This window comes from Chanos chanos, chromosome 7 (genome assembly GCF_902362185.1).
Source record: "Chanos chanos chromosome 7, fChaCha1.1, whole genome shotgun sequence".
Taxonomy (NCBI): Eukaryota; Metazoa; Chordata; class Actinopteri; order Gonorynchiformes; family Chanidae; genus Chanos; species Chanos chanos.
Window position 1 is genome coordinate 17,610,200 of NC_044501.1, and position 24,842 is coordinate 17,635,041.

The window sequence follows — 24,842 nt, forward strand, 5'->3', positions numbered from 1 at the left end:
CAGTGAGTTTGTTCTCTTTTTTCCCCCCCTTTTCTCCTAGCCATCAGACCCAGACGACATGTTGGGACCACCCAAAAATGGCAGAACTCTATCAGTCTCTAGGTGAGGAACGTCCATACAGATATTTATATGTTTATTATACCGGATTACATAAAGAATATGTTCTTGTTTGTTGCGAAGTTCTGATTTTTTTTTTTTTCCCTTGAATTTTGTATTTCTGTTGCATGATCTGTTTATATTTCTGTGAAAAATGACTTGTCATGTTTGAAATGATTCAAAACGACAGTTTAAAGAAATGTTTTATACTGCTCAGGTGTTGTATGTGCGCTTTATGTTTTAACTGATGTATCAGTTTAAATACATGTGCCTGTTTTCTGTCTCTCTTTCTCCACACAGCGGACCTTAATAACGTCCGGTTCTCTGCGTACAGGACGGCTATGAAGCTCAGGAGATTGCAGAAGGCTCTGTGCTGTGAGTCTTTATAAAATCACTGCTGTTAGCAGGCTAAATAAAGGCTACCATGCAGAGTTTATGAGAAAGGAGAGGACTGAATGTTTAGAGAATATGTCTAGATACTTTATGCAAAACTGTTTTTTTGTTTTTTTTAAGCACTAAATATGCAAGAGTGTTCGACTCGTTAACTGCTTTAGAGACTCTGTCATTTTTTTTCACCCTGTGCAGAGTATAACCTGATTTCACATGGTTCTCTCCAGAACTGTCCAAACTAGACTCATTTTCACATCTTATTCAAAAAGTTAACCTAACAGTTAATTTTATAAAGGTAACAATTTTTTTTATAGATCTATAACAGCCCTAACTGGTATAGATGAGGATTAGGTTTTTTTTTTTGTTTTTTTTATGCAGTTTATAGTGCATTTTATTTAGTCTGGGTGTCATACGGGTGAATTCGTCATTCGGCTAAATAAACCGAAAAAAAACAGCTCAAGCATAAATGCTAAAATGTCTTGTTTGCTCACATCATTCATTTACTTGAACCTAGGCAAACTCTGTCTATGAATGCCAACTTGCAGATTACAAAAAAAACAAACAAAAAAAGAATCATTTTATTTAATTTCATTTACGATTGCAGTGGTATTCAAACAAGCTGCTCTGAATAAACAGCAGATTTAACTGAAAGAATTAGTCTTTGTTTGCATGAACACTCCAGCGTAAACGAATGGAAAATAATAAGAAATCTATGTTGCACTGCTGCACTCCCCTTCCCTTTTAATGACTTAGGGATACCAGGGTTAGGACAAATACCTCTCCAAAAAACAAAAACAAAAAAAAAACGTGTATCTTCTTGTTTATCTGCGCTTCTGTGTGAGCAGTGGACCTCCTGAGCATGTCGGCGGCGTGCGAGGCCTTTGAGCAGCACAACCTGAAACAGAACGAGCAGTTCATGGACACCATGCAGCTCATCAACTGCCTGACCAGCATTTACGACCGGCTGTCCCAGCAGAACAGCAACCTGGTCAACGTGCCCCTGTGCGTGGACATGTGCCTAAACTGGCTACTCAACGTTTACGACACGTACGTCCGCACTGCCTCGCCACTCCACGACTTTCTTCTACCAAAGGCTCTTGCTTCACGTCACCTCGCAGCATTGAGATCTCTTCACGCTTAGGAACTGATGTTTTAAAATGACCCATTGTGATATCAAAACTGTCGAAAGAGTGGTTAGGGATTCTTTCATTAAAGAGCTGATTGTGGGAAGTGGAATTTGATGGACCAGAAATTTGGTTGGTTGTGTGAATGTCTATGAGATGTATTTAAAGTTCCAGTTTGACCTTTGGCTTTCTGTCCGAAACTCTCCCTTCACAAGAGAAAGAAGTTTTCACAGTCATTACTTCATGTTTGAAATGACGTTACATCAAAAATATTGAAAGTAGCGTGATGTGAAATGGAACTGACTTGTTAATTTTGTGAGTCGTGCAAAAGCATTCTAACTCTTTTTCGTCTGTTGGATTCACACAGGGGCCGAGCTGGAAAGATTAGGACGTTATCTTTTAAAACGGGCATCATTTCGCTCTGTAAAGCTCACCTTGAAGACAAGTACAGATGTAAGTCAGACCTTTTTCCTGACCTTCATCTTCTCATCTTTTTCCTTTGCTTTGTTCCTCCTCACTGTAGGATATTTGAAACCGGCCCATCTGATTTCATAGCAGCTTTTTGCAGAGGCCTGTTATATCCCTTAGCAAGAGAGAGCACAACAGGAAATGGCATGTTTGTGTGTATAAGCCCTAATTCAAGCTCAGATTCAAACTGTGTTGGACCTGAAGATGTTTTGTCAAAAAAACGGGACTTCTGTCTGCATTCATCAGTAGCGAAAACCGAGAACCGAAAATTTCACATGAAATTTCCAGATTAATTTAATATTGCCCGAGGCGATACTTATATTTATTTATATATTTGGCTGTTTGTTTGTTTATTTTTAGTTAGAAAGTTGATTTTGCTTTAAAAGGGGAAAAAAAGTGGATTTTACTTGAAAAGGATAAATATATTCATAGAGCCATTGCTTTGTCGTCACTCTTGGTGCTGTCTCTCCTTCACTTCGCCATATTTTTCTCAGATCTGTTCAGACAGGTGGCCTCCGCCACGGGTTTCTGTGACCAACGGCGTCTCGGCCTTCTACTCCACGATTCCATCCAGATTCCCAGGCAGCTTGGAGAGGTGGCTTCCTTTGGAGGGAGCAACATTGAGCCCAGTGTACGCAGCTGCTTCCAGTTTGTAAGTTCCCACAGCCTCCAACTGCCATACTGGTGTATATACCAGTGTCATATTCACAGTCCTCACATATACTGTACATATAGAAATGCTTACTCTATTACACATTTTGTTCTGTTATTAAGCGGTATGTAAAAATGGCATTCTACCGCATACATAAACCATTCTCTCTCTCTCTCCTTTTGTAAATGCCTGTGTACCCTTAGCAAAAAGAACTGTCAGAGGTTTCCGTGACTTGTAGTACTACAGAGATGATGATGATGTTGTGAAGATTCAGGCAAATTGAGGGTTGACGGATGTGGAGCTACACTGTCAGTGTATATACAGAGAGTGACTGTAGGGCTCTTAGACTTTTGTGGGAAAAACAGTCCCATGTTAACAGTGCTAATGTGATACTGCTCTTTGACTACACTCTCAAAGAATGCTTGTGCAGTTTTTATCTTACAGATATTAAACACATGTATAGCATAATTTATATTGTGATGAAAAGGTGATTCACCATATTAGTTCAAAATGAGGCATTTGGTTCCACAGAAGCTCATATTGAGGATGTATAGTTTTTTACAGATCAATTTCCCGGGTCAGTATAGTAGTTATTTAATATGGTTAAAACTTTAACCACAAGTTAACAAGTTAAAAAAAAATAAAAATTAATCATATTCACATCTGTTGGGTATGAACATATCAACATTCCTACCAGTTTCTATAAAGCATTTGTGGAGTAAGGTTTCAGAAAAGTAAGTCCATATCACAATTTCACATTTTTCACAAAGCATGGATTATGAGATTATATGATTTTCTGGGTAATGAAGTAATTACAGAGTGGGAAAGAAATAGGGTTAAAATAACGCCTTTAATAATAGCTTGACTAACTTCCTTCAATAGCATAATACAGATACTTAATAACTTCTTCTTCTTCTCCTAATGAAAAAAAATGGGAAACGTGTATTACAGCCACGTGGCAGCGATAGTATTTCTGAATGAGCATTTCTGATGAAACATACAAACTCTACATTTTCACTTATTTGTACTAATTACTGAACAAAAGAAATATTCTGCAGGCCAGTCTTTCTGGTGCAGTTTTGTCCTGAACCATCTTTGCTAAATTTTTCAGCCTTAGATAGGGATGGTGCTGTTATATGTTTTACTTAGGCATTAAAGCGGTTCTCGTGCAAGTCATGGTATTGTGTCCCCGAATGCTGCTTAGTGTACAAAAACTGGGTCACCTTTTTGAATAATTAAACGCTCCTCTCCAAAGTCTTGTTAAACACTGGTTTCCAAAATCTTGCAGCGTCAAAAGTCGGGCCAAAAAAGTTTTTCTCTATGTCTGAATCGGTAGTAAAAATTTATAGTAATAGTCCTTAAGTTTATATGTTGAGCAACTTTTATGGCCCAGACTTTGTCGTTCCATCTCACACCGTCCAAAACCAGCAACTAATTTCTCTTCTTTTTGATCTTTGAGGCCAATAACAAGCCAGAGCTGGAGGCTGCCGTCTTCCTGGACTGGATGCGATTGGAGCCTCAGTCCATGGTGTGGCTTCCCGTCCTGCATCGTGTGGCAGCCGCCGAGACGGCTAAGCATCAGGCCAAATGCAACATCTGCAAAGAATGTCCCATCATTGGCTTCAGGTACATGATTATGCTGTAATAACTGATAATACCTCTGTCCTCTGATTTTGATCTCTTTTCATATACATAAAAAAAGCCATCTGCTTTAACTCTGATCTTTTTCCAAAATTACCGCAAAGAAATCCCCATGAGTGTCTGATTTTCTGTAACAGTGTGTTGCGCTGGAGGATACAGGGTTTGTGCGCTTTTCAAACTTTTATAACGAAGAACTTTAAAGCACAGTGTTAGCAGCCTCAGAGGACACTCTGCAGTGATCTTGTTTGATTTTAATGAAAGTGAAATCCAGTAACATAATGTTTTTAATTAACTTATTGATGCAGCATTGTATTGCACTTATGTTTACCTGTAATTTATTAAACCCTTCACTGTGATCCAATACAGTCCGATTGGACATAGACAAAATCCTTTTGGCGTGTCATTGACATGTAAACATGGGCAGGTGATTACTGGAACAGGAATGGGCAAGGGGCAGTAAGTTCCTGGAGAAATTAAAATCAGTCATTGAGTCATTTATGTGACCTGAGTGTAATCCATCATGCCACTCGAATCTATAAAGACTTTTGTGCTCATTGTCAGTACGCATGTTTGTTTGTTTGTTTGTTTATACCACCCAGTGGTTTGTCAAACATGAATACGACTTGTGCTCATCCCCAGAGAAAAGTTGAAAAACTGGAGAACATTGTCTGTCAGTAGGCAATTACAACTAATTGCAGTTTTTTGGAGGGCCTCTTGTTGTAAGTCAGTAATGTACATGTCAGACGGATTACCACTGACCTTTTAAACTTGCCTTTCTTCATGTCTCTGCGTCCCACAGATACAGAAGCTTAAAGCACTTTAACTATGACATCTGCCAAAGCTGCTTTTTCTCTGGAAGAGTCGCAAAGGGTCACAAGATGCAGTATCCCATGGTTGAATACTGCACACCGGTAAGTTCACTGTTTGTTTGTCTTTGTTCATCTATCTGTTTCATGTCTTTATCCTAGCTATCAGGAGCCTTAACCAGAGTGTGAGTGGTTCTCACCAATTATCAAACTCCACGTTCCCTCCGTGATTAAGCTACAGCTCAGCCAATCACAGCTCCAGCTCCAGCTCCAGCTCCAGCTCCTCCCACTTCTCATCAGAAGTCTCTAGAGTTAACAGCTCAGCGGAGATTATGGCTTAGATGTGCGAGAGAACAGGAGCTGTGTGTTTAAGGTTATGTCCACTCTAAGCTGAGTTAATTTTGAAAACGCTTGATTGTTTCTCCGTTCAGCCCTTCCGTCCAGGCTAAAACGGTGTGGAAAACGCTGTTTTAGTGTGGATGGCAGGGCTAAACTGAGAAATAATTATGCGTTTTCAGATTGACCCGGCGTAGTGTGGACGTAGCCTAAGCCTAAAACGTGTTTTCGGTTTTGATACCCCCCCCCCCCCCCCCTTCCTATCTTGTCCATCACCTTCTCTAAGTTAAAAGTCTGTGCATTCTCTAGTTCCATATGGTACCATGTGGAGTTTAAATGGCCCGTCTGAGTTGCAGCCATTACACAACTACCAGCACCGTAGACGCTACTGAACAATTTTAGCTTTCCATCATTACTTTTTGTTTTGTTGTAATACTTCTAAATACGATCTTTGTTTAATGATTAAAAAAAAGAAAGAAAAAGAAACTAGAAAAGAAAGAAGATAAATGTGGAGGCGTGAGGCGTTTGCTGTTGGCACTTGACAGTGTATACAGATCCATACTGTTTTCATCAAAGAGGCATTTGTTGATCCTTGCAGATGATGTCGCCTTCATTGTTTTGTTTTTGTTTTTTTTTTATGTCTCTTCATTTCCTTTTGAGACAAGTGCCATCATCAATATCTAGTGAAAGCAGTATGAGAGCAGAAAGGGGTTTCAGTGAGTTCAATTTTCAGACATGTTGTCAAGATGTTCATTTAGTCTTTTCCATTGACAATGCCGTATAGCAGACCAAACACAGCTGGAGAGTTTACAGGCCAGCGTCTGCACTGCCAGTGCACTGTTCTCTTCTGAGACCCTTGTTGTATAAGCAAATCCAGGAGTAATAAATCATAGATATTTTTACCGGGGTTTAAAGCATACGACAGAGCATCTCTTGAACTATGACTCCGGTTGTATTTAGTGGACTAACAGTTTACAGTTTTTAAGCTTCTGTGAAGCTTCTATGAAGCTTCTGTTCACTGAATTTTCATAGTCTTCCACTTTTTGTATCAGTGTTGTTTCTGATTATCACAGTTAGTTTGGAAGTCAGTTCTTTGCCTTGCGTTTCACAACATACAAATATGCGGTTGAACCCATGCTGAAGTTGGAATTTGTTTCTGGGGGAAAAAAAGTGGAAATGTCAGATTTTTTCTTTTTCTTGTTTTTCTTTTTTTTGGATGGTTTGCTCCTGGCGTGAAACAAAGATGTCTTTGTGTACCCTCCTCCTTTCAGACGACCTCAGGAGAGGACGTTAGGGACTTTGCCAAGGTGCTGAAGAACAAATTCAGGACGAAACGTTACTTTGCCAAGCACCCTCGCATGGGCTACCTCCCTGTGCAGACCATTCTGGAAGGAGACAACATGGAAACGTGAGTTACGCTTCTTTTCTTAGTTCAACCACAAAAGACAGGAGCCTGTCTTGACTGTTACTTAACCAGTTACTGAACCTGTACTGCCCCCTAGTGTAGGAGAAAAATACTGCAGCAAACAAAGATAGTGGTGATGTAGATCGATATACAGTTATGCTGTAGGACTTTTAATCTAAAGCAAACCTGCCTGTATTTTGGGCAAGGAAACAGAATAAAGAAGATGAATTGCTATTAAAATGTGTAGAATCTAGGCGATCGGTAAAAATATAGCATAGTGTTTTTTCAGTCAGGGTCTATGAGCGTTGGCCTGTATGAATGGCAGCTATAGAAATACGTTATAGTAACTGGAGACGGTTCTTAAAAGGTTAGTGGAAGACTCATTTCATTGGCAGGTACCCAAAGGAAAGCTTCACTTAAAGGAAAAACTTGAGACTCCACTTACTGGGTTTTCAGCTCCAAGTGTAAACATCAATTAAGAAGAACTGAGATCCCAACCAAAACTGAAAACTAATAGGTGTACTAGCCAACAGAAAAAAAAGCATTTGGTAAAGTGAAATTGGTAGTGATGAGACAGATGAGGCTACATGAAGTCAAAGAGCAGAGAAGAGAAAGAAGCCTATGTCAAGCCCTTTGGAGATTTCTAGAAAATGAGTTATCCCAAACAACAAACCTTTTCCTTTTTTATGACTGAACTTGGAAGGCATGGAACAGAATGTCAAATAAGAGACCAAAAATCGAAATGTAGGTAGAAGCATGAAACTAAAATGGTAAAAGAACTAGACCTAAAGGTGTGGTGGTGTCCAGAACACTGACAACGACGGTAACACCTCTATGAAGGCAGTTAAATATTCCAAAAAGATACAACGAGAAGGCCCATTAAATTTGGACAAGTTCAAAACTTCTCATAATCTTGATGAAAAGTGCCAAATGACAGGCTGTGGAACAGAACATTCCATCCCTATATCCCCAGCTCGAGTTTTATCAGTATGTCGTAGTTCTGGATTTATCAGAAATGTCATGAAGTCCTCCTGTGTCTGCTCTGCTACTGAAGTAATGGAGAAAGTCACAGCTTAACTAACTTCTGAGGAGCAGCTTACTCTCTGGGCGTGACTGACATTTATAGTAGGGATGAGAGCACTAATATAATAATACTTTGCTCTTTGATACTCTGTGCATGTAGTGCCCTTCATAAGAATCAATATAGTCACGCGCCGCATAACCACGTTTTGCTCAGCGACGGACCGCAAATACAACGGCGCTACCTTAAGATTACAACGGAGCTGAAAAATTCCCGTTGCCTAGTGACGACGTAGCTGTCTCAGCGCAACGCATTACTGACGTGTTTGTGGTGATGCTGGTGTAAACAAACCCACTACACTAGCAGTCATATAAAAGTATAGCACATACAATTACATACAGTATATAATACTTGACAATGATAATAAACAACTATGTTACTGGTTAATGTATTTACTACACTGTACTTTTTATTGTTATTTTAGAGTGTACTCTTTCTACTTATAAAAAAAAAAGTTTCCTGTAAAACATCATGCCGTGTTACACTGGCAGCAGCCTCATACATCTCGTGTTTACCGTGTCTCTGTACAGGTTTGTAGCCTAGGGGCAATAGGCTGTACCATGCAGCCTAGGTATGTAGTAGACTATACCATCTAGGTTTGTACAATTTACAATTACAATTTAGTTATTTGGCAGACGCTTTTTACCAAAGCGACTTACAATTGGTGCATCAGTCGGATTTCTAATACCTTCAACAGAGATCATAATAAGACTGAGCGTCAAATTGCCCTTTCGCATTGCGCCCCTGGAATACTTTTACAAACAGAAATACAAGACAAAGGGTTTTTTTTTTTTTTGTAGAAGTACACTCTATGATGTTTGTACAATGATGTAAAATCGCCTAATGACGCATTTCTCAGAACGTATCCCCATCGTTAATGGACACATGACTGTACTGAAGAACAAAAGGGGAAAATGTTTTAAATGCGTCAGAGTTTTCTAACCCATTTAATGATCTCTGATGATGTAAATGGGTTCGCTTTCTTTTTGGAGAAAAGTGGTAGTCTCCTGATGTGGCCAAAGTCCTGATGTCTCTGTGGATGGATATTAATATCGAGGGCAAAAAATGAAATAAAACGCAGTTCTCCCTCCTCCAAGTAATGAGTCAGAAATGTACAGGGAGATGCAGTTGGATTATGAAAGCCAAAAAAATGAGCCCAGCTCTCTGGAAAAAAAAACGATCAGCACTTTGTAGAGATGTGACATCCCGGGTCTTCTTGGTACCGCATCGAGAGGACTGGGAGCGCACGGTTACTCATTTTAAAACATTCTGAGCCCAAACAATGCCCTTGAAAACTCCCCAACTGTTTGTCAGCTGAAAAGCTTGGCGGGGGGGGGGGGGGGCACTAGAGGCCCATCAGGGTGTGTTAAAATAAAGTTTTATGAATCATAAAATAAAGCTATAGATTGAGGAAGCCAAACCCCACTTTTCATTCCGATGAGCTCATCTACCTTTACAATCCCATCACTCATCATCTCTCCAGCAGTGAGGAATTTGCATTAGTTTTTAGGGATACCTGCCTCTAAAGAACACTTTGAACTTGTGAACCCCCCTCCACCACCACCACCCCCCACGACCTGCTACTCTGACCCAGTCCGCTCGAGACCGCTCTAAGTTCTCACATATATAGTCTGAGTGGTACTGTTTATATTGTGAATTCATCATCATAGTCAAGTGGTTTTCCTCAGGAGTTTGGTGACTGCTGTGGTTAAATTTCTGTTGAATAAGTACAATAGTTTGGATAGTTTGGTTCCCGGCCAGTTACAGACCAGTGTACTGCCTGTCTTTTGTTTACCGCTAAATCAGCGATTTCCTCTAAGTCGGTAATGTGAATAATAAGAATCTGCAGTCAGATTTTTGATTTTACGGTTTATTGATTCACCAGCTGGAAAAATGAGTTGATCTTTCTGGTGATGCTCTTCATGACTTCAGCATATTACAGAGAAATGTTTTAAGTGAACTGAGCTGTTGTTTTCAAAATCAAACTCCACCAAAAGTGGTTTTACACAGAAAAGTATCTCAAGGCATGTTTGTTTTATATACATTTTCCTCTCTGGAGAATATGAGCGACTAACAGCTCTCTCTGAATGAGAACAAGTCTAAGATGGTCCAGAGTGAAAAGGGTTATTTGCACTGCAGTCTAGAGAGTTTGACCAAACAGATAAAAGCATAGCTGAGAAATAATTCTCAAGGTGAGACTTTTTTTTTTTTAACCTAAAAGGATACAGAAAAGTTGGTAGGCATTCAATCATTTCCAGCGCCTATTGTAATAATACAGAGTGCTGGGGTGAGAAGTCTAACTGAGACCAAATCTAAAATGTTTGGTGCCTCAGTTCTGAACAGTCTACATTAGCTCCCTATAGGCGCTTTCCCACCGGAGGAACTTTTCCATAGTTCTTAGAACTGTTGGAGAAAGTACCTCCTTTTTCGCGTGTTTGTACCGCAGGAACTTAGAACGATTATAGTTCTTAGAACGCTGTTTTGAGGGGCTTTTTTAGCTCCTACTTCAGGGTAGGTACTTTCTCAGCGCAATAGGAACCTTGTGACGTAGGTGTACAGCCATTGGTCCAGACGCAGGTATACGATGATTGCAACCGCCATTTTTAAAGATCCGTGCAAAATATAAAGTCTTAGAATGTATTTCATTTAGCTTTTGATATTCATGTCTCAAAATGTCTGGAATTGTAGGAGGGGGCACATAGTTTTTATGTTTTATTTTACCGGTATTTTATATCCCCCAACAATGACCATTTTGCAACGTCCAATGTATATTTGTACATTGAAGAGGTAGCGTACACACCGCTTTGGTAGGTGCTTGTGTGTCCGCTTGTGTGGCTGTGATCCGCTTTTTAACCTAAAATAAGAATGTGTTTATCCAGCTTACGATTTTAGGGCTGCGGCGGGGAAAAAGGGGAAAAAAAAACACGATGCCGCGAGCAAGGGTCAGGCACAAGCGCTGTGCTAGCACCCGAAAAGTACTATGCCCATCAAGTCATTCACTGCTACTGCGGTGGTAAATGCATAAATGCATTGGGAAATTATTTTTTCCATTGGACTGAGTCTGTCGCCATACAGTTTTATTTTCGTTAATGAGAAGGCAGTTATAGGTTATCTAATGTGCAATCAATATTTCTGTCATTCAAATTCAATAAAACTCATTGTGTATACTGTAGTCTAGTTTGTCGATTTCTTTTGCTGCAGTAATGGTTCTTTTTTTCCTTTTGGAGCTCCACAGGGGGTAGTTCCTGTCGAATTAGACCCTAGAACTGTTCGGTCCGAAAGTGCCTTATGCTTTTGTGGCCCTTACATGGAGGGCTTAACACTGATTGGTATCCACATATGGAACTGTTTGTTTGGCCCCTTTCCACCCTGTTCTTTGCACCCTGTCTGCTTCTAATTTTGAAACTTCTCTGGATTTCCTTTTGGGGTTTTTTTGGGGTTTTTTTTTTTTTTATTTCTTTTGAATTCATCTGTTTATATTGCATTGCTTGGAAAGCGCTTTGAGCAACTCTTTTGTATGACAGCTACTCTGTGACAAATGACAAAATTATTGTTGGTGTTACTTTGACACTTTTTTTTCCCTCCAAGATCTTATTTGTCTGTGTTCGTTAGGTTGTAACCTAATGCAATCATTTCAAAGATGCAGTGTTTTAATGTGTGATGCAAGTAATGTAAAGATTGAAGATGTAATGTTTAAAACATTTCTGCATTTGTTCAAATGTAGCCATAGTTTTTACTAAGTGATTCGTTACGTCCCCTCACGTTTTTGCCCAGATACAATCTAATATCTGCTCCATTATTCTATCCTGTGTTTTCTAATGTATAATTTTGCAATGGTGATATTAAATTGTGAATCCAAAGGTTAATTTCTGTGTTTAATGATGCTGTCAACATGGTCTGCTCTGCCTTAGGCTTTATGCAAAGGGATGTTCTGTTGATGTTTGCAGGCGTTTTGAGGGAGGATGACAGAGATAAAGACTTAATGAGCGTGTTTGTCCACTGCATAAGCCCTATGTAATCTCCATGTTCCTCATCATGTTTTCAGCACATCTTTTCGCTGTGTCTGTCATCTCATCTTTTTTTTTGTCTTGCAGTCCGGTCACACTGATCAACTTCTGGCCTGTAGACCATGCGTGAGTACCCCTGCAGTTCAGACATTTACACACACACACACACACACACACACACAGAAACACACACACACACACAACATTTACCCAAACAGCTGCCGGATACATAATACAAAAGCTGGGTCTGTCCCCAGGAGAATTCTGTCATAACACAAAGCAAATGATACAGATGGTTGTTGAAGTCTTCTTTATGTGAAAGATGACCTGTGCCACAGACTTCGTGGTGATGTAGAATATTCGACTAAAAGTCCAAAGACTAGCCTATCTTATCAGGTGTAGCACTTATTAAAAAACTAAAAAAAACATAGTTTTTTTCATCAATGCTGTTAAGTCATCATTCACTCTTCTCGCCGTCTTTCACAGAGTAGTATGAAAAAATAACTCTTTCAGAAGTCAAAAGCAAGCAAATTTGATTAGTGCACATGTAGTGTTAAGAACCTGGGCCAAGGCATTCCTTTTGTTAATGTGTGTCAGGTGTGGCATAAACTGGATTGGTTAAATGAAGTCTTAGAGATACACTGACAAATAAGTGTTTGCGAAAGAACGTTTTACTGTCGCTGTCGTCCGCACATTTCGCAAACTGGATTTAAATAATCAGTAACCCTTTAGCTGTTTCAGTCTGTTAGTCTATCAGTCTATTATCTCACTCTGTTAGTCTCTCACTAGACAACTCTGAGTCAACTTCTTAACTCCGGTTTGGCTACCACACTCCACAATATGAACCGTCGCCTCTCCTACATGTGCATTTCAATGAAACGCTGCTTAGACTGACTTGATCTGTTGGCATGTGTGAGATGTAGAAGTACAACGTGGCGGTCGTTCCCGCAGCTGGGAGCGAAACTCGGCTCTTTCAACTGAAAGGAGAGTGTTTCCATGGCCCTGGGAATGTTCAGAGTCTGTGTCTGTGCATGCAGTTAGACAGGGTTTATGACATCGGGGATGTATAGTAATAGATACATATCTTTTTAAAGGTGTTCCATTAAGACATCAGCCAAGGCTTTGGCTAAGTATCAGTTATGCATATTTAATATTGTTTAGGTAATTATTTTATATTTATTCCATATAGGCCATACATGCCTCATTCCAGGGCTATATAATGGGATAACATGATGCACTGTTCAGCTGTTAAGATCCGTCTTTGATTCTACATCTGCAGGGTGGTCATGAATAAGACAGTTCTGAGGTTGCAGTAAGAATATTTTGACTTTCTGACATGAAATTTTTATCTCCATTTATTGATGACTTACCTTTGGCTCTCTATGTCCGACATAACTATTGTCAGTAGTTCGCTAATTAGACAGCACTAAGCTCACAAAATACAATCAATAAGAAAACGAGAGTTTTTGGGTGTGCCATTCACATGCGTTCATTAATGGACCATTGTTCACACCTAAATAATAAATTGTAACCACAGGAGTTAATATAAACCAGATCTTTTCAAGTGAATGGTTTCAACCTCATTTATGCACAAACACATGCACATATCCACTCACACTTTTCTAAGAGAAGTTATAGACTATTAACAGGGCTCAAGACAGAACGGTTAATGTGCAATTGATTCGAACCGTAAAGTCAGGAATTTCAGTGTGGTGAGAGTTATGTCTTTTTGAACCACCTCCAACGTTCTAGTCACATACATTACTCTCCACTTTTTTTGTCCGAGTGCCAGCTTTTGAACGTTCTTTTACTTTACTTCTTTAGTTTAATTTCATTTTATTTATTTATTGTGTTGTACTGCTTTCACCATTTTTGCAATGCAATAAAAATAAAGTAGCAACACACTGTTACAGCGACTACTCATAGAAAACCTAAAATATCCATCTGCTAATTCACCTAATAGTAATTTCCCCCTACCTAGATTATGTTAATACCGTGATTAAATTGTCTGTTCTCCATCATTCCATCATTGTAATTTACCTTCTGGTGTCAGCGTCAGCTTGAGTGAAAGAAAAATGATATTTATGTGTAGTGCACCTTGTTAAAAATCTGAACCAAGTCACCCAGGTCTTTCATCTTCCTACCAAGGTTTTGGTTGAGTAGTAGGTCTTACAGACCTGTGCTATTATTAAAAAAGAAAAAGGAGTGAAAAAACCCCACAGTCCAGTCAGGAAAGAGATTAAAGATTAAAGGAGATTAAAAGTGTGTTGTAGTCATATAAAACCTTTGGCGTTACCATAACAGACCACCCTTAAGATCTTTACAGGGCCACACTACCAGGCTAACAAACATGGAAAGCTGTTGGAAATTTCCTAGAGTTTGTAAAAATTCCTGCTGACACACTCTATTGTAGAAATGCATTAGTCATCCACAAAACAAATATGAGTGTAGCATGACCTTATAAGCCCCTCACTAACATAGAATATACAGTAAATAGTGGTTTGGTTGAAACATAAAATTAGATGATTCTGCTTTCAGTTTGGTTGGCACATCTACTGTGTGAACCGAACTGAAAGAAAATGCATTTAAGCTTCTCTTTTATTTGATAAGTGTAATTGATAGTTCCTGACCAGTACTTCAGTTAAGTTACCATACGCACCATTTACTTTTAATCACTTTCACTGACTGCGAATTGCCTCTCTCACCCGTAGGCCGGCATCTTCCCCACAACTCTCCCATGACGACACCCATTCACGCATTGAGCATTATGCTAGCAGGTGAGCCACTTCTGTCTCTTCTAGATTTCCCTCAGGGTAAGCGCTAAGTTGCCCATTATTATGGCATATGATAAATAATACCTCTAGTGAAAGCAAAGATGGCCTTTAGTGAGAATCCATTGTCCTTCCCTGACAGCGTTACCTGCTCCCAGTATAATTTTATACCAAGTGTTACGGCTAGCCTTTTTGTCGCAACGAACTTGAGCATGTTTCTGTTCAAGCTCTGTTGTGTGCATGCGTGTGTGTCTTAGAGTATGTGCATTAATTCATGCACATGTATTTGCAGTAATAATAATAATAATTACTAAAGCTAACTGCAGTTAAAACCGAATTCGCATAATGCAGCTATCCTAGGCTTTGTCCTAGAGGCATAGCAGCAGTTAGGATCTGTATACTCACTAATTCCAACGGGAATACAGTCGCGACGTGCGCTACATCGTGACTGCGTGCCCTTTGCATGGCTTGATCTGTGTGAAGGTAACAGGTCTAATTGTGTCTTCCACAGGCTAGCTGAAATGGAGAACCGAAATGGCTCTTATGTGAATGAGAATATCTCACCCAATGAGAGCATGTGAGCATCTTTATCATTTTCATAATTAGTCACTTCGTTATTACTCGTTGAACAAAAACTTTAGGTGCCTTACTCTGTCTATCCTCAGTCTTATTTTAACGGTGACATAACAGAGGATAACATGCATGCTCTTAGCATTCTGTATCTTTTACGTTAATTGTATAGTTTGTATTTTATTTGATTTTGATAACCTTTCTTTTTATTCCCTCTCTTTTTTTTTTTTTTTTGCTCATAACTCTTGTCTGCACCGGCACTCTCATTACCTTGCAAAACCAAAGTCCAGCAGCACTCAACCCACCCCACTCAACATCTTACAGCTCTGTAGCTTGCCCAGTTGCTCCTCTTCCTTTGTTGTGCATAAATGTCCTTTTTTTTGGGGGGGGGGGGGGGGGGCACTCCCTTTAAAAATTGTATTGAGACAACTTAAACTCTTACAACTATCGCTGAGATTTTCCTGCCTGGCCAGATTTGTCATTAATGACGTTATACTTGGGCCCTAAAACGTGTACGTTGTATTCTACATAACTATGTGCACAAAAACCACTTCATGTTATTCTTCACGACTGTAACTCATAAAAGACGCATTAAGCTGCAGTTCGCCTTAAATATTACCCTCTACATATTTAATCACATAAACATGCTAATATGTTAATAATACAATAATAGTGGTGCAGTTGCAGCAGAAAGAAGAAGAGAGACACTGTCAAGGCAAACACAAAAATGTGTGTTGGTTATCACATAGGCTATCAATTAAATTGAACTTCCGTAACTTAAAAGCAAGCTAGTTGTGTTTGCCAGTTGGTCTTATAAGCTTCATGAAAAATCAATCTTAGCATACTAGTTGCAGACATAACTGAGAAGCTTTGTAATTACCATGGCTATTTTGAGTAACTAACAGCAGAAATATGGTCCTGATTAATGCAGGCTGTTAAATAGGCTACAGTTCTGAAAAAGTTTCATCTCTGTTTGTTTATTTGGTCTTAACGACCAACTGTTCCCTCAAAGACCTGTTCAGAGAACACGGCAAGTTCATCACCTCAGTGGAAAAATCTGTTCTTTGAGATATTCATCTCCAAAATAATCTTCAGAGCTGTGTACTTGTAAAATTATGACATGGGCCTCTTCCACTTTCAGAAGTTGGATCTTTGATCTGTGTGTGACGTGAATAGAACATTTAGATTAAAATCTTCAGAGGCATTTGAATCCTAAGAGGAAAAATGCTGAACTGCACTAGCATTGGTACTTACACAAGTAATGATGTGTAATGTTTGAAAAAAAAAAAATCACCCTCACCATTTTAATTGAACAAAACAGTCGGAGTTAATCAGTTGTTAAAGTCAAGCCATAAATGAGATCCATGAATTTAACAAGGAGACCTCATAGGCTAATCCCGGCCCACCTGTGTGAAGCTTCCACTTTTAATTGGTTAAGATTTTAAAAATTGAAAACTTTAGGGAAAGGGAGCTGGTCTTTTTCCACTGATTTTCTTGTATAGAAGCCGAAAGTCGGAAAGGCTTTGTCAAATATTCACTGAGATAAATGAGGGAAACAAATGTAGGGGCTACACCTGTATAGCTTCACTTTAACCACAGAATAGATTTAGTAGAGCATCGCAGCACGACTGTGATAAAACAGGGATTACATTATTCTATGGTCTGAAACTGTGCCATTTCTTAGAGCCAAGATCATTGTTATTGTGGCCTGTCAAGTGAAGCTCACATCCTTTTTAGCTCCTGCCAAAGTGTATCTTTGTGGAACAGGGTCCCAATTAAAAAGACACAGAACCAATTTATTTTTCATAGAATGATTGAATAAATGAACGAATCAGTCGATCAATAATGGACCAGGTTCCAAATCTGATCTTGTGTTATGCTGATATTAATGTTATTACTGATGGGGGAAAAAATCCAAAACAGTTCATTAATACTGTGGTTGACTCTGCTGTTTTGCTTGTTCTTTTGGCTTTGGGAGAGTTGGAGTTACACTTGGAGTGTTGCCTGATTGTCTCTTGCACTTTTTTTTTTAACAGGGACGATGAACATCTTCTGATCCAGCATTACTGTCGCAGTCTGAATCAAGGTTCTCCCCAAAGCCAACCTCAGAGTCCTGCCCAGATCCTCATATCCATGGAAACCGATGAGAAAGGAGAACTGGAGCAAGTCCTCAATGATCTGGAGCAGGAGAACAGGTGTGACTCCTGTTACATTGACAGTGAAGCAGTGTATACACAGCATTAATATGTCAGGCTGAAAGAGCTCAGGAAATAGCATTTATAAACCATTCTCAATACCAAAACCAGAATAGCATTCGTAAAACATTGTCAAAGACCCAAGAATGAAAGTGTACATGCGCTGTTAAGTCAGTGAAATTCAATTATGTTCTGTGGATGAAACAGTGCCTTTTCTATACAAAAGTATGACTTTGTTGCCATGGTTATTTTGCACAACCTAGAGTCTCTTTCATGTTAATGGAACAAATGCCAACAAGCACAGCAAACTCAGATCCTGAGTCTATGGCAACAGTCTGTTTCTAATGGCTGATGTTCGTTTTCAAACGTTTTCACCGACAGCAAGCTCTTTTCCTAACAAATTTATTCTAGACTCAGACAGACTGCATCCAGCACTTGATCAGTATGATAGTTCACTCATTCATTCATTTTCTAAGCCGCTTATCCTAATCAGGGACGCAGGGGGTGCTGGAGCCTATCCCAGGTCTCATTGGGCAAAAGGCGGGGAAACACCCTGGACAGGTTGCCAGTCCATCGCAGGGCTCAGTATGATTGTAAAGCTTTCAGTTGCTCATCTACAGCTGAGAGTAATGAGTAATCCTGTCAGGCTGTGGAGTCCTGAGTCGTGCGCTAGTTCCTTTCGTCTCACTTGTGGCACAGCGGAGTGAAAAACTCGTGTTTGTATTGATTGACGAGAGCAATAGCATTTCATTACAACAACAACAAAAAAAAACTCCTAAGGTGATCTAGCCTTTGAAAATCTTGCTTTAGCACAACTCCATCGATTAAAATGGTGTCGCCCAGTAGCTTGTTAGCTAGCTGTTGTTTTGGAGTTTGGCATTGTTAACATTGTGGAACCAAAAAAAAAAAAAAGAAAATCGTTGTCGTTTGTAGGAAGCTGCAGGCGGAGTATGATCGACTAAAGAAGGCCCACGATCACAAGGGCCTGTCCCCACTGCCGTCACCCCCGCAGATGCTGCCCGCGTCTCCGCAGAGCCCCCGAGACGCCGAGCTGATCGCAGAGGCCAAACTACTGAGACAGCACAAGGGTCGACTGGAGGCGCGCATGCAGATTCTGGAAGATCACAACAAACAGCTCGAGTCCCAGTTAAAACGGCTTAGACAGCTGCTGGAACAGGTGAGAGACGATTTGTTTTGTTGTTGTTGTTGTTGTTGTTGTTTTTTTTATCTTAATGTGGTGGTGTTGCCATTAGACATGAAGTCTGCTTACCAGCACCAGTGTCAATACTGTATCTGGGATCCGTGTCACAACACTACAGTGAATAGTTTATGGCGTAGTTATGGTATGGTAGTTATGACTACTGATGTGTAAAGACTCTTCTTGTAAGAGAGAAATTAGTTACAGTGGAGTTCTGGTGGTGTATGCATTTCCACTCTTAAGTAAAGCAGGGATTAACAATTAGCTCCATGTTCTAAACTATGAATATGTAAACACACTTAAACTTTTTTTTAACCTCTCTGATGTTAACAGTTCCTAAACTATCATGGACATATATTTTAACCTTACTTTTGGTTTGGAGCTCTAGATTCAGATAGGGAGTCCTTATCCAGTGTCTCTCAGGCAACCATACTCTGTGAGGATCTCCACTTGCAGGTTGAAGACTAAGGGTCAAAGAAGAATCATGCTCCTAGCTTATTTCTGTGGGGTTTTCTTTTCCTGTTGCTAGCAGCATATGCATTCACAAACAGCTGGAATGTCCTTCAGCTCTGCAGGCTGGGTATCTTAGGGAGGGGCATGTGATGTTATTTTCTCATACTTGCTGTTTAGGGGTATGGCTGAATGAATTTTTATATTAGATGCACAGACCATTTTTGAATGGCCTGGGTATCTGAAATAGTTCATTTTGATGAATGATTCACCACACGAAACCTCAAAAAACATGATAAAATATGACCATATATAAATAAATATGAGCCTAGTAGCTGGTGCTCTGGCCAAAATGCAAGTGTGTAAATTTGTTACGGTTTGGCGGAAAAAATCAGTGTTGCAGTGACTGTGTCAAGTTTGGATTTTGGAATTTCTTTTTGAGGTGGATGTTAACTTTTTTGTTGTTGTTGTTGTTGTTGTTGTTGTTGTTGTTGGAGAAGCTTCTAGTCTCATGAAAGTTTGAATCATGACAAATCCAGCAACATCCATTCAAGCAATGTGGGATTTGTCAGTCCGAATGAATCAGCCACATTTCTACGTTTCTAATTATTCAGCCTCTTCACTCTAACAGACCTCCTCTGTCAGGCCATTTATAGAATGAATGTAGGACCTAAACCTCTAAGCTGGAATTTAGACTGAAATTTTCTCTTATTCCAACTGATATACACAACCTACTCCACACTTGAATAGCCTAAATCAATAAATGTGTGAGAGCAGTCTTAATGAATGATTAAGAGGGATGTGTTTGTAGTGTAAAGGGAATTCTTTAGTCTATACAGCTCATACATCAATCGCGTTATTAAGATGGCCCCGTGTAACCTTTCATTTTCAGTGTTATTAATAATGATGAGATTGAATATCAAAATGTCACAGAGAAAGAAGGATCTTAAACAGCTTTTTCACTGCATAACAGTCTCTATATGAAATATCTTAAACGGTGTGTCAGCAACAGTTTACATAGCTAACATACGTGACATTGAAGTAGTTTTAATTATGTACTAGACACAACACGATGTTACATGCATCATGTTAACTGTTTATCACTTCTCTGATACTGGTTTATTGTCTTAATATTGTTTATTAATTTAAACGTAACTTGTGTTGGCTTCCCGTCCCCTCTGCCCGCTCCCCTCCCGAATTCACCCTCTGGACCCCCGTTTTACTCGAACCCTTACTGACTCTGCACTTATACAGTTAATGTCCTACATGTGTCTCCTCCTTCATATTTAAGACTCTATATACCCTGTAGACTAACTCCTCTAACATCTCCTCATCAGTGCTTATTGAACAAGCAAGCGCCTCCCTTCAACTGTTTACTTTTTTTTTTTTTTTTTTTTAATTTGTCTTCTCAAAAATGAAGCTCTTTGGCATCAGCTGAATTAACAGTGGTAAAGTATGAGTCTGTTGTAGACCTACCACTTCCAATTTTCCATACATTTGCATTTCCTGTCTACTTTGCTGCTTGTTCGAATGTTTGTTTTGAAACACTTCTTAAGTGTTTGTGAACTGACCTTAATAGCCACAGAGTAGCCCCTCCCTTTCCTGTCACCTCTAAAATGTAGTTCTTACTGCCCCCCCCTTTTTCCTGTCTTCTTAATGATTACTAAACGACAAGCCGATGTGATATTAAACTCTACAGTGGAGAATGAAACCACCAGTAACAGTAATCTCCCGGTACATGAAATGCAAGTCACTGGTCCTACACTTATAAAATGTTGATGTAATGAACAGCTGGCATTGTCTTTGAGAATGGCTTTAAATGAATAGAATCAAATGAACTGTGTGTCACTGCACGACTCAGCACACTAAAACATGCCTTGCCTCATTGTTGTGGTTCTCTTTTACCTATGTCCTAGCCACAGACTGAAACAAAGCTGAATGGTACAACCCTGTCATCTCCCTCCACCTCATCTCAGCGATCCGATTCCAGCCTGCCCTCAGTGCGCGTAGCCGCCAGCCAAACCACAGAGACCATGGGTAAATGTCCCGGACAGCGTAGGCTCCTTAACCTTAACGACCGGGTGTCCGGTTCAGACGCATAGAGACGCATAATGTATCACACAGGAAGCCTAAACCAATCCATTTAGTGGCCAATATTCAGGCTCTTAACGTAAAAAAATGTATCCTATGTCTTCCACTCCGTCATAATCCATTTGACCAGGCTCCAAGACGTAAAATAGGACATGGGAACTGAGTATTAGAGCTAAGAGAATGTTTTTTTTTTTTTTTTTTTAATCAGTTTTCTGAAACTTTTACAAAAATAGTGAACTTTGACTATGTGGAGTGGGTTATGTAGATCAGGAAGAGCAAACACTGATTGATACACATGATTATAATTCCAGCTGTAAGGCAATATGGAGAGAAAAAAATTCTACAGGAATTATTTTACATACAGCCTCACCAAAAAAAAAACCCCATCATAATAATAATTTCCTCAAATGCTTTTTTTTTCTTGCTGGTTTCAGGTGACGATGAGTTATCAAGTCCCTCCCAAGATGCAAGCGCTGGACTAGAAGAAGTCATTGAGCAGCTGAACAACTCCTTCCCTAACAGCCAGGGTAAGAGGCTCCACACTTAACACGGGCACGGTATCAAAGACCTGGATTAAGACATCAATCAGTCATTACTCACCAGCAAAAAAAACCCCAAAATGTACAGAATACAGTAAACCAAACTAGCGTAAGTGATTGCAGACGTTGGTAGTGAAAGAAATCCTTTAGCATAATTTTCATGTTTTTTCTTGGTATGGAACCTACTGTGTAATTATGTTGTTATACGTCAAGTTGTTTCTCCTTTGAGTGTAATGATAGTGTTTTTGTTTTGGGTTTTTTTTGTTTGTTTTTTTTTTTGTAAAGAGATCTTGTTTGATGTTTTGTCTCAAAATGAAGCACTGATCTCCCTTGAAATTTGTGGTGACTGCTTCGTTTTCATGTTCTTATGAATTTTGTTTGAAATCCGAGATGGTGACACAAAAGGGCAACTCGCTCTCAAGTCAAACTTAAGTCACGTTACAGATTGAATCAGCACACTCCATTCAGACTGTCTTGAGTCAATCAGGCTGGTCTTCAATTCCCCCCCCCAGATTATAGAGACTCAAGATTACTGGATATGTTCTCTGAGACATGAGCACCATACCAACACACAGTCGGCTAACCGAAATGACGGCATACCATGGTGGACTGACAGTATTGTCAGCCCTGTTTGCCCGAAAGACGTCGGTTTAGATGATTCATGCAGCTGTGCTCTGTGCGTAACAGTCAAAAGCGGCTGAGTAGAGCTGTCTCTGTTCTGTGGTTTCATCTAAATCTCCACTAAAATACTGTTGACATTTCAAACAGCTCGCTGCTGTTTTGAGTTGTCGACAACTGTTACCGTTTTTAAAGCAAGTAGGATATCAAAAACGTACAGGCCTCAGAGGCAAGTGGAAGGGCTGGGCCCTCTGAAACCCCCCCCCCCCCCCCCCCCCGTGTCCCAAAATGCTCTAGTAATATTAAATTCAGCATGCTTAAAAAGCTGTCACACTCTCTTAGGACGTTTCTTGCTGAAAATTCATTTTCTTTTCTTTTTCTTTCTGTCTTTTTTTTCTCTTTTTCTTTTCTCTCTCTCTCTCTCTCTCTCCTGTGACTCTGGAGGTGGACGGCTAAACCACTAAGAGGTCAGTAGGGTCACTAACCCCTTTTCTCCTGTCTCACTCTCACTGTCCACTGTCTGTCTGACCCACTGTCTTACTCCTTCCTGTTGTGTGACACAGATGTCAGACCCAATCAGAGCTCTTTGATGGAGTCTGATCGGACCTATAAATATACTCTCTTCCTCCATCTACAAGTGTGTGGGAGGGATCAGAGCATATCACTATCACAGTCTAATGACATTTAACACCACATGACAGCGACGTGTGTGTGTGTGTGTGTGTGTGTGTGTGTGTGTGTGTGTGTGTGTGTGTGTGTATGTGTGTGTGTATGTGTGTGTGTGTGTGTGTGTGTGTGTGTGTGTGTGTGTGTGTGTATGTATGTGTGTGCGTGTGTCTGCATGTGCGTGTGCTTGAGAGAGAGTTTTTTGCATATGAGTTCCAGTCTTTGTTTCTGTCCCGTTGTAGGACCCTGTGTTGGCAGTCTATTCCATATGGTGGACAACCTGGGCCATGCTGTGGAGTCTTTGGTTAGTGTCATGACAGAGGAGCAGAGTCAAGAGTAGGCCATCTCCTCTCCACGGTATGCTTTTGTAGTGTAAACAACTTGGACTTGGATATGTTTACAACAAGAAAATCAATCAAATCTATTTTTCTGGAGGATTACGGTTCCAACTTGTAGATTTCAGTAGTTTCTTACAGTATGTTGAGAAATGTTTTATTAAAAGGACAGATTTTTAAACTTCTATGCAAATGTAAAAAAGAAAAAAAAAAAACGAAAACAAAAATGTGTGTTACCCGATACACAGTTGTGCCATTTCTTTGTATAGATGGCATTTAAAAGATGTTTAATGATAAAACTGAACAGAAACATAAGGGTGCTTTATATCTGTTCATTTCCTTTGTAACAAAATACCTATTAAAAGGCAATTCTGTTGTGTGTGCGAGTGTGAATGTGCTATAAAAATCATAACCTGACTTGTAGAGAGTATTTGTCCAATCACACCACTTAAATTTAGCCTGGAATGTAAAAAAACAAAACAAAACACTAATAAATAATATTAACATTGATTTGTTTAAGGTGTCAATGGCACACAGAATATGGTCATGCAATTTCTACCTCTCTGGAAGTTTCCATCCTTTCGTACAAAATTACAGGTGACCCCCTAATTACCATAGTTTTAAAACTGGATGTGTTTATGTAAAAATAATAATAAAAAAACAAAAGATTAAAAAATGCCAGAATCTTAGTAATGATAATAGTAAAGGATTTTCGTTTTCATCAGTATGAACATATTGGATCATTTGATTAAAAATCATTTACATGATATCACAAGGAAAAAAATATATATATATACATATAAATATATATATACATATATCACGTAATTACAGAAAAGTGTTATTTCGTCATTATCCATGTGGGGGTTACATATTTGTCTACTTTCACTGTTTTCCAATTTTTCAACAGTTTGCTAAATCTGTTCTTCATGTTGTCTTAAGGATATGATGTATTATGTTAATTCTAGAACTCCATTCTCACATGATTTGCAAACAGCTACAGATGAAATGCATATTCTTTCCCATATGCATCACTATACTACTTAACTAATGTGTGTTTGGGCAGCGTTTGTGTGAAAAAAAAAAAATTCATGTTATATTAGATTTTGATGCTTTTTGTGTAGAGAACTATGAACATCAATATTGAATACTCGTTAATAGCAAGTACAAGCAATTTAAGACTATAATCATCAAGACACCTTGCACCTTGGAGAACAGCATGTTTTGAAGAGTGGTATATATGTATCTCTAAGATGTGATATTGACTTCTAACGTTTGTTCTCAGTCATTCGTTTTTATTCAATGAAGAAATATTCCACCCAAAAAAAAGTAACTCTGTTTTTGTTTGTTTGTTTGTTTGTTTATTTTTGTTTTGTTTTGTTTTGTTTTGTTTTGTTTTTTCT

At 39.3% G+C, this 24,842-nt stretch overlaps 1 protein-coding gene across 3 annotated transcripts in view; it reads left to right on the top strand.

Annotated features, from left to right (window-relative positions):
• Nucleotides 1–23,444, top strand: part of dmd (dystrophin) — a 97,517-nt gene extending 74,073 nt beyond the window's left edge. For 2 of the 3 annotated variants that reach the window (XM_030779481.1, XM_030779482.1), the window contains 16 exons: nt 41–102; nt 397–471; nt 1,332–1,533; nt 1,978–2,063; nt 2,573–2,730; nt 4,190–4,356; nt 5,171–5,282; nt 6,785–6,921; nt 12,094–12,132; nt 14,718–14,783; nt 15,289–15,354; nt 17,384–17,542; nt 18,476–18,719; nt 21,107–21,227; nt 21,716–21,808; nt 23,347–23,444. In XM_030779481.1, coding sequence (XP_030635341.1) covers nt 41–102; nt 397–471; nt 1,332–1,533; nt 1,978–2,063; nt 2,573–2,730; nt 4,190–4,356; nt 5,171–5,282; nt 6,785–6,921; nt 12,094–12,132; nt 14,718–14,783; nt 15,289–15,354; nt 17,384–17,542; nt 18,476–18,719; nt 21,107–21,227; nt 21,716–21,808; nt 23,347–23,444 — 1,885 coding nt within the window. The remainder of the gene's footprint in view (nt 1–40; nt 103–396; nt 472–1,331; nt 1,534–1,977; nt 2,064–2,572; nt 2,731–4,189; nt 4,357–5,170; nt 5,283–6,784; nt 6,922–12,093; nt 12,133–14,717; nt 14,784–15,288; nt 15,355–17,383; nt 17,543–18,475; nt 18,720–21,106; nt 21,228–21,715; nt 21,809–23,346) is intronic. The other variant, XM_030779483.1, reaches the window with a different exon arrangement.
• The last annotated feature ends 1,398 nt before the right edge of the window (nt 23,445–24,842 follow it).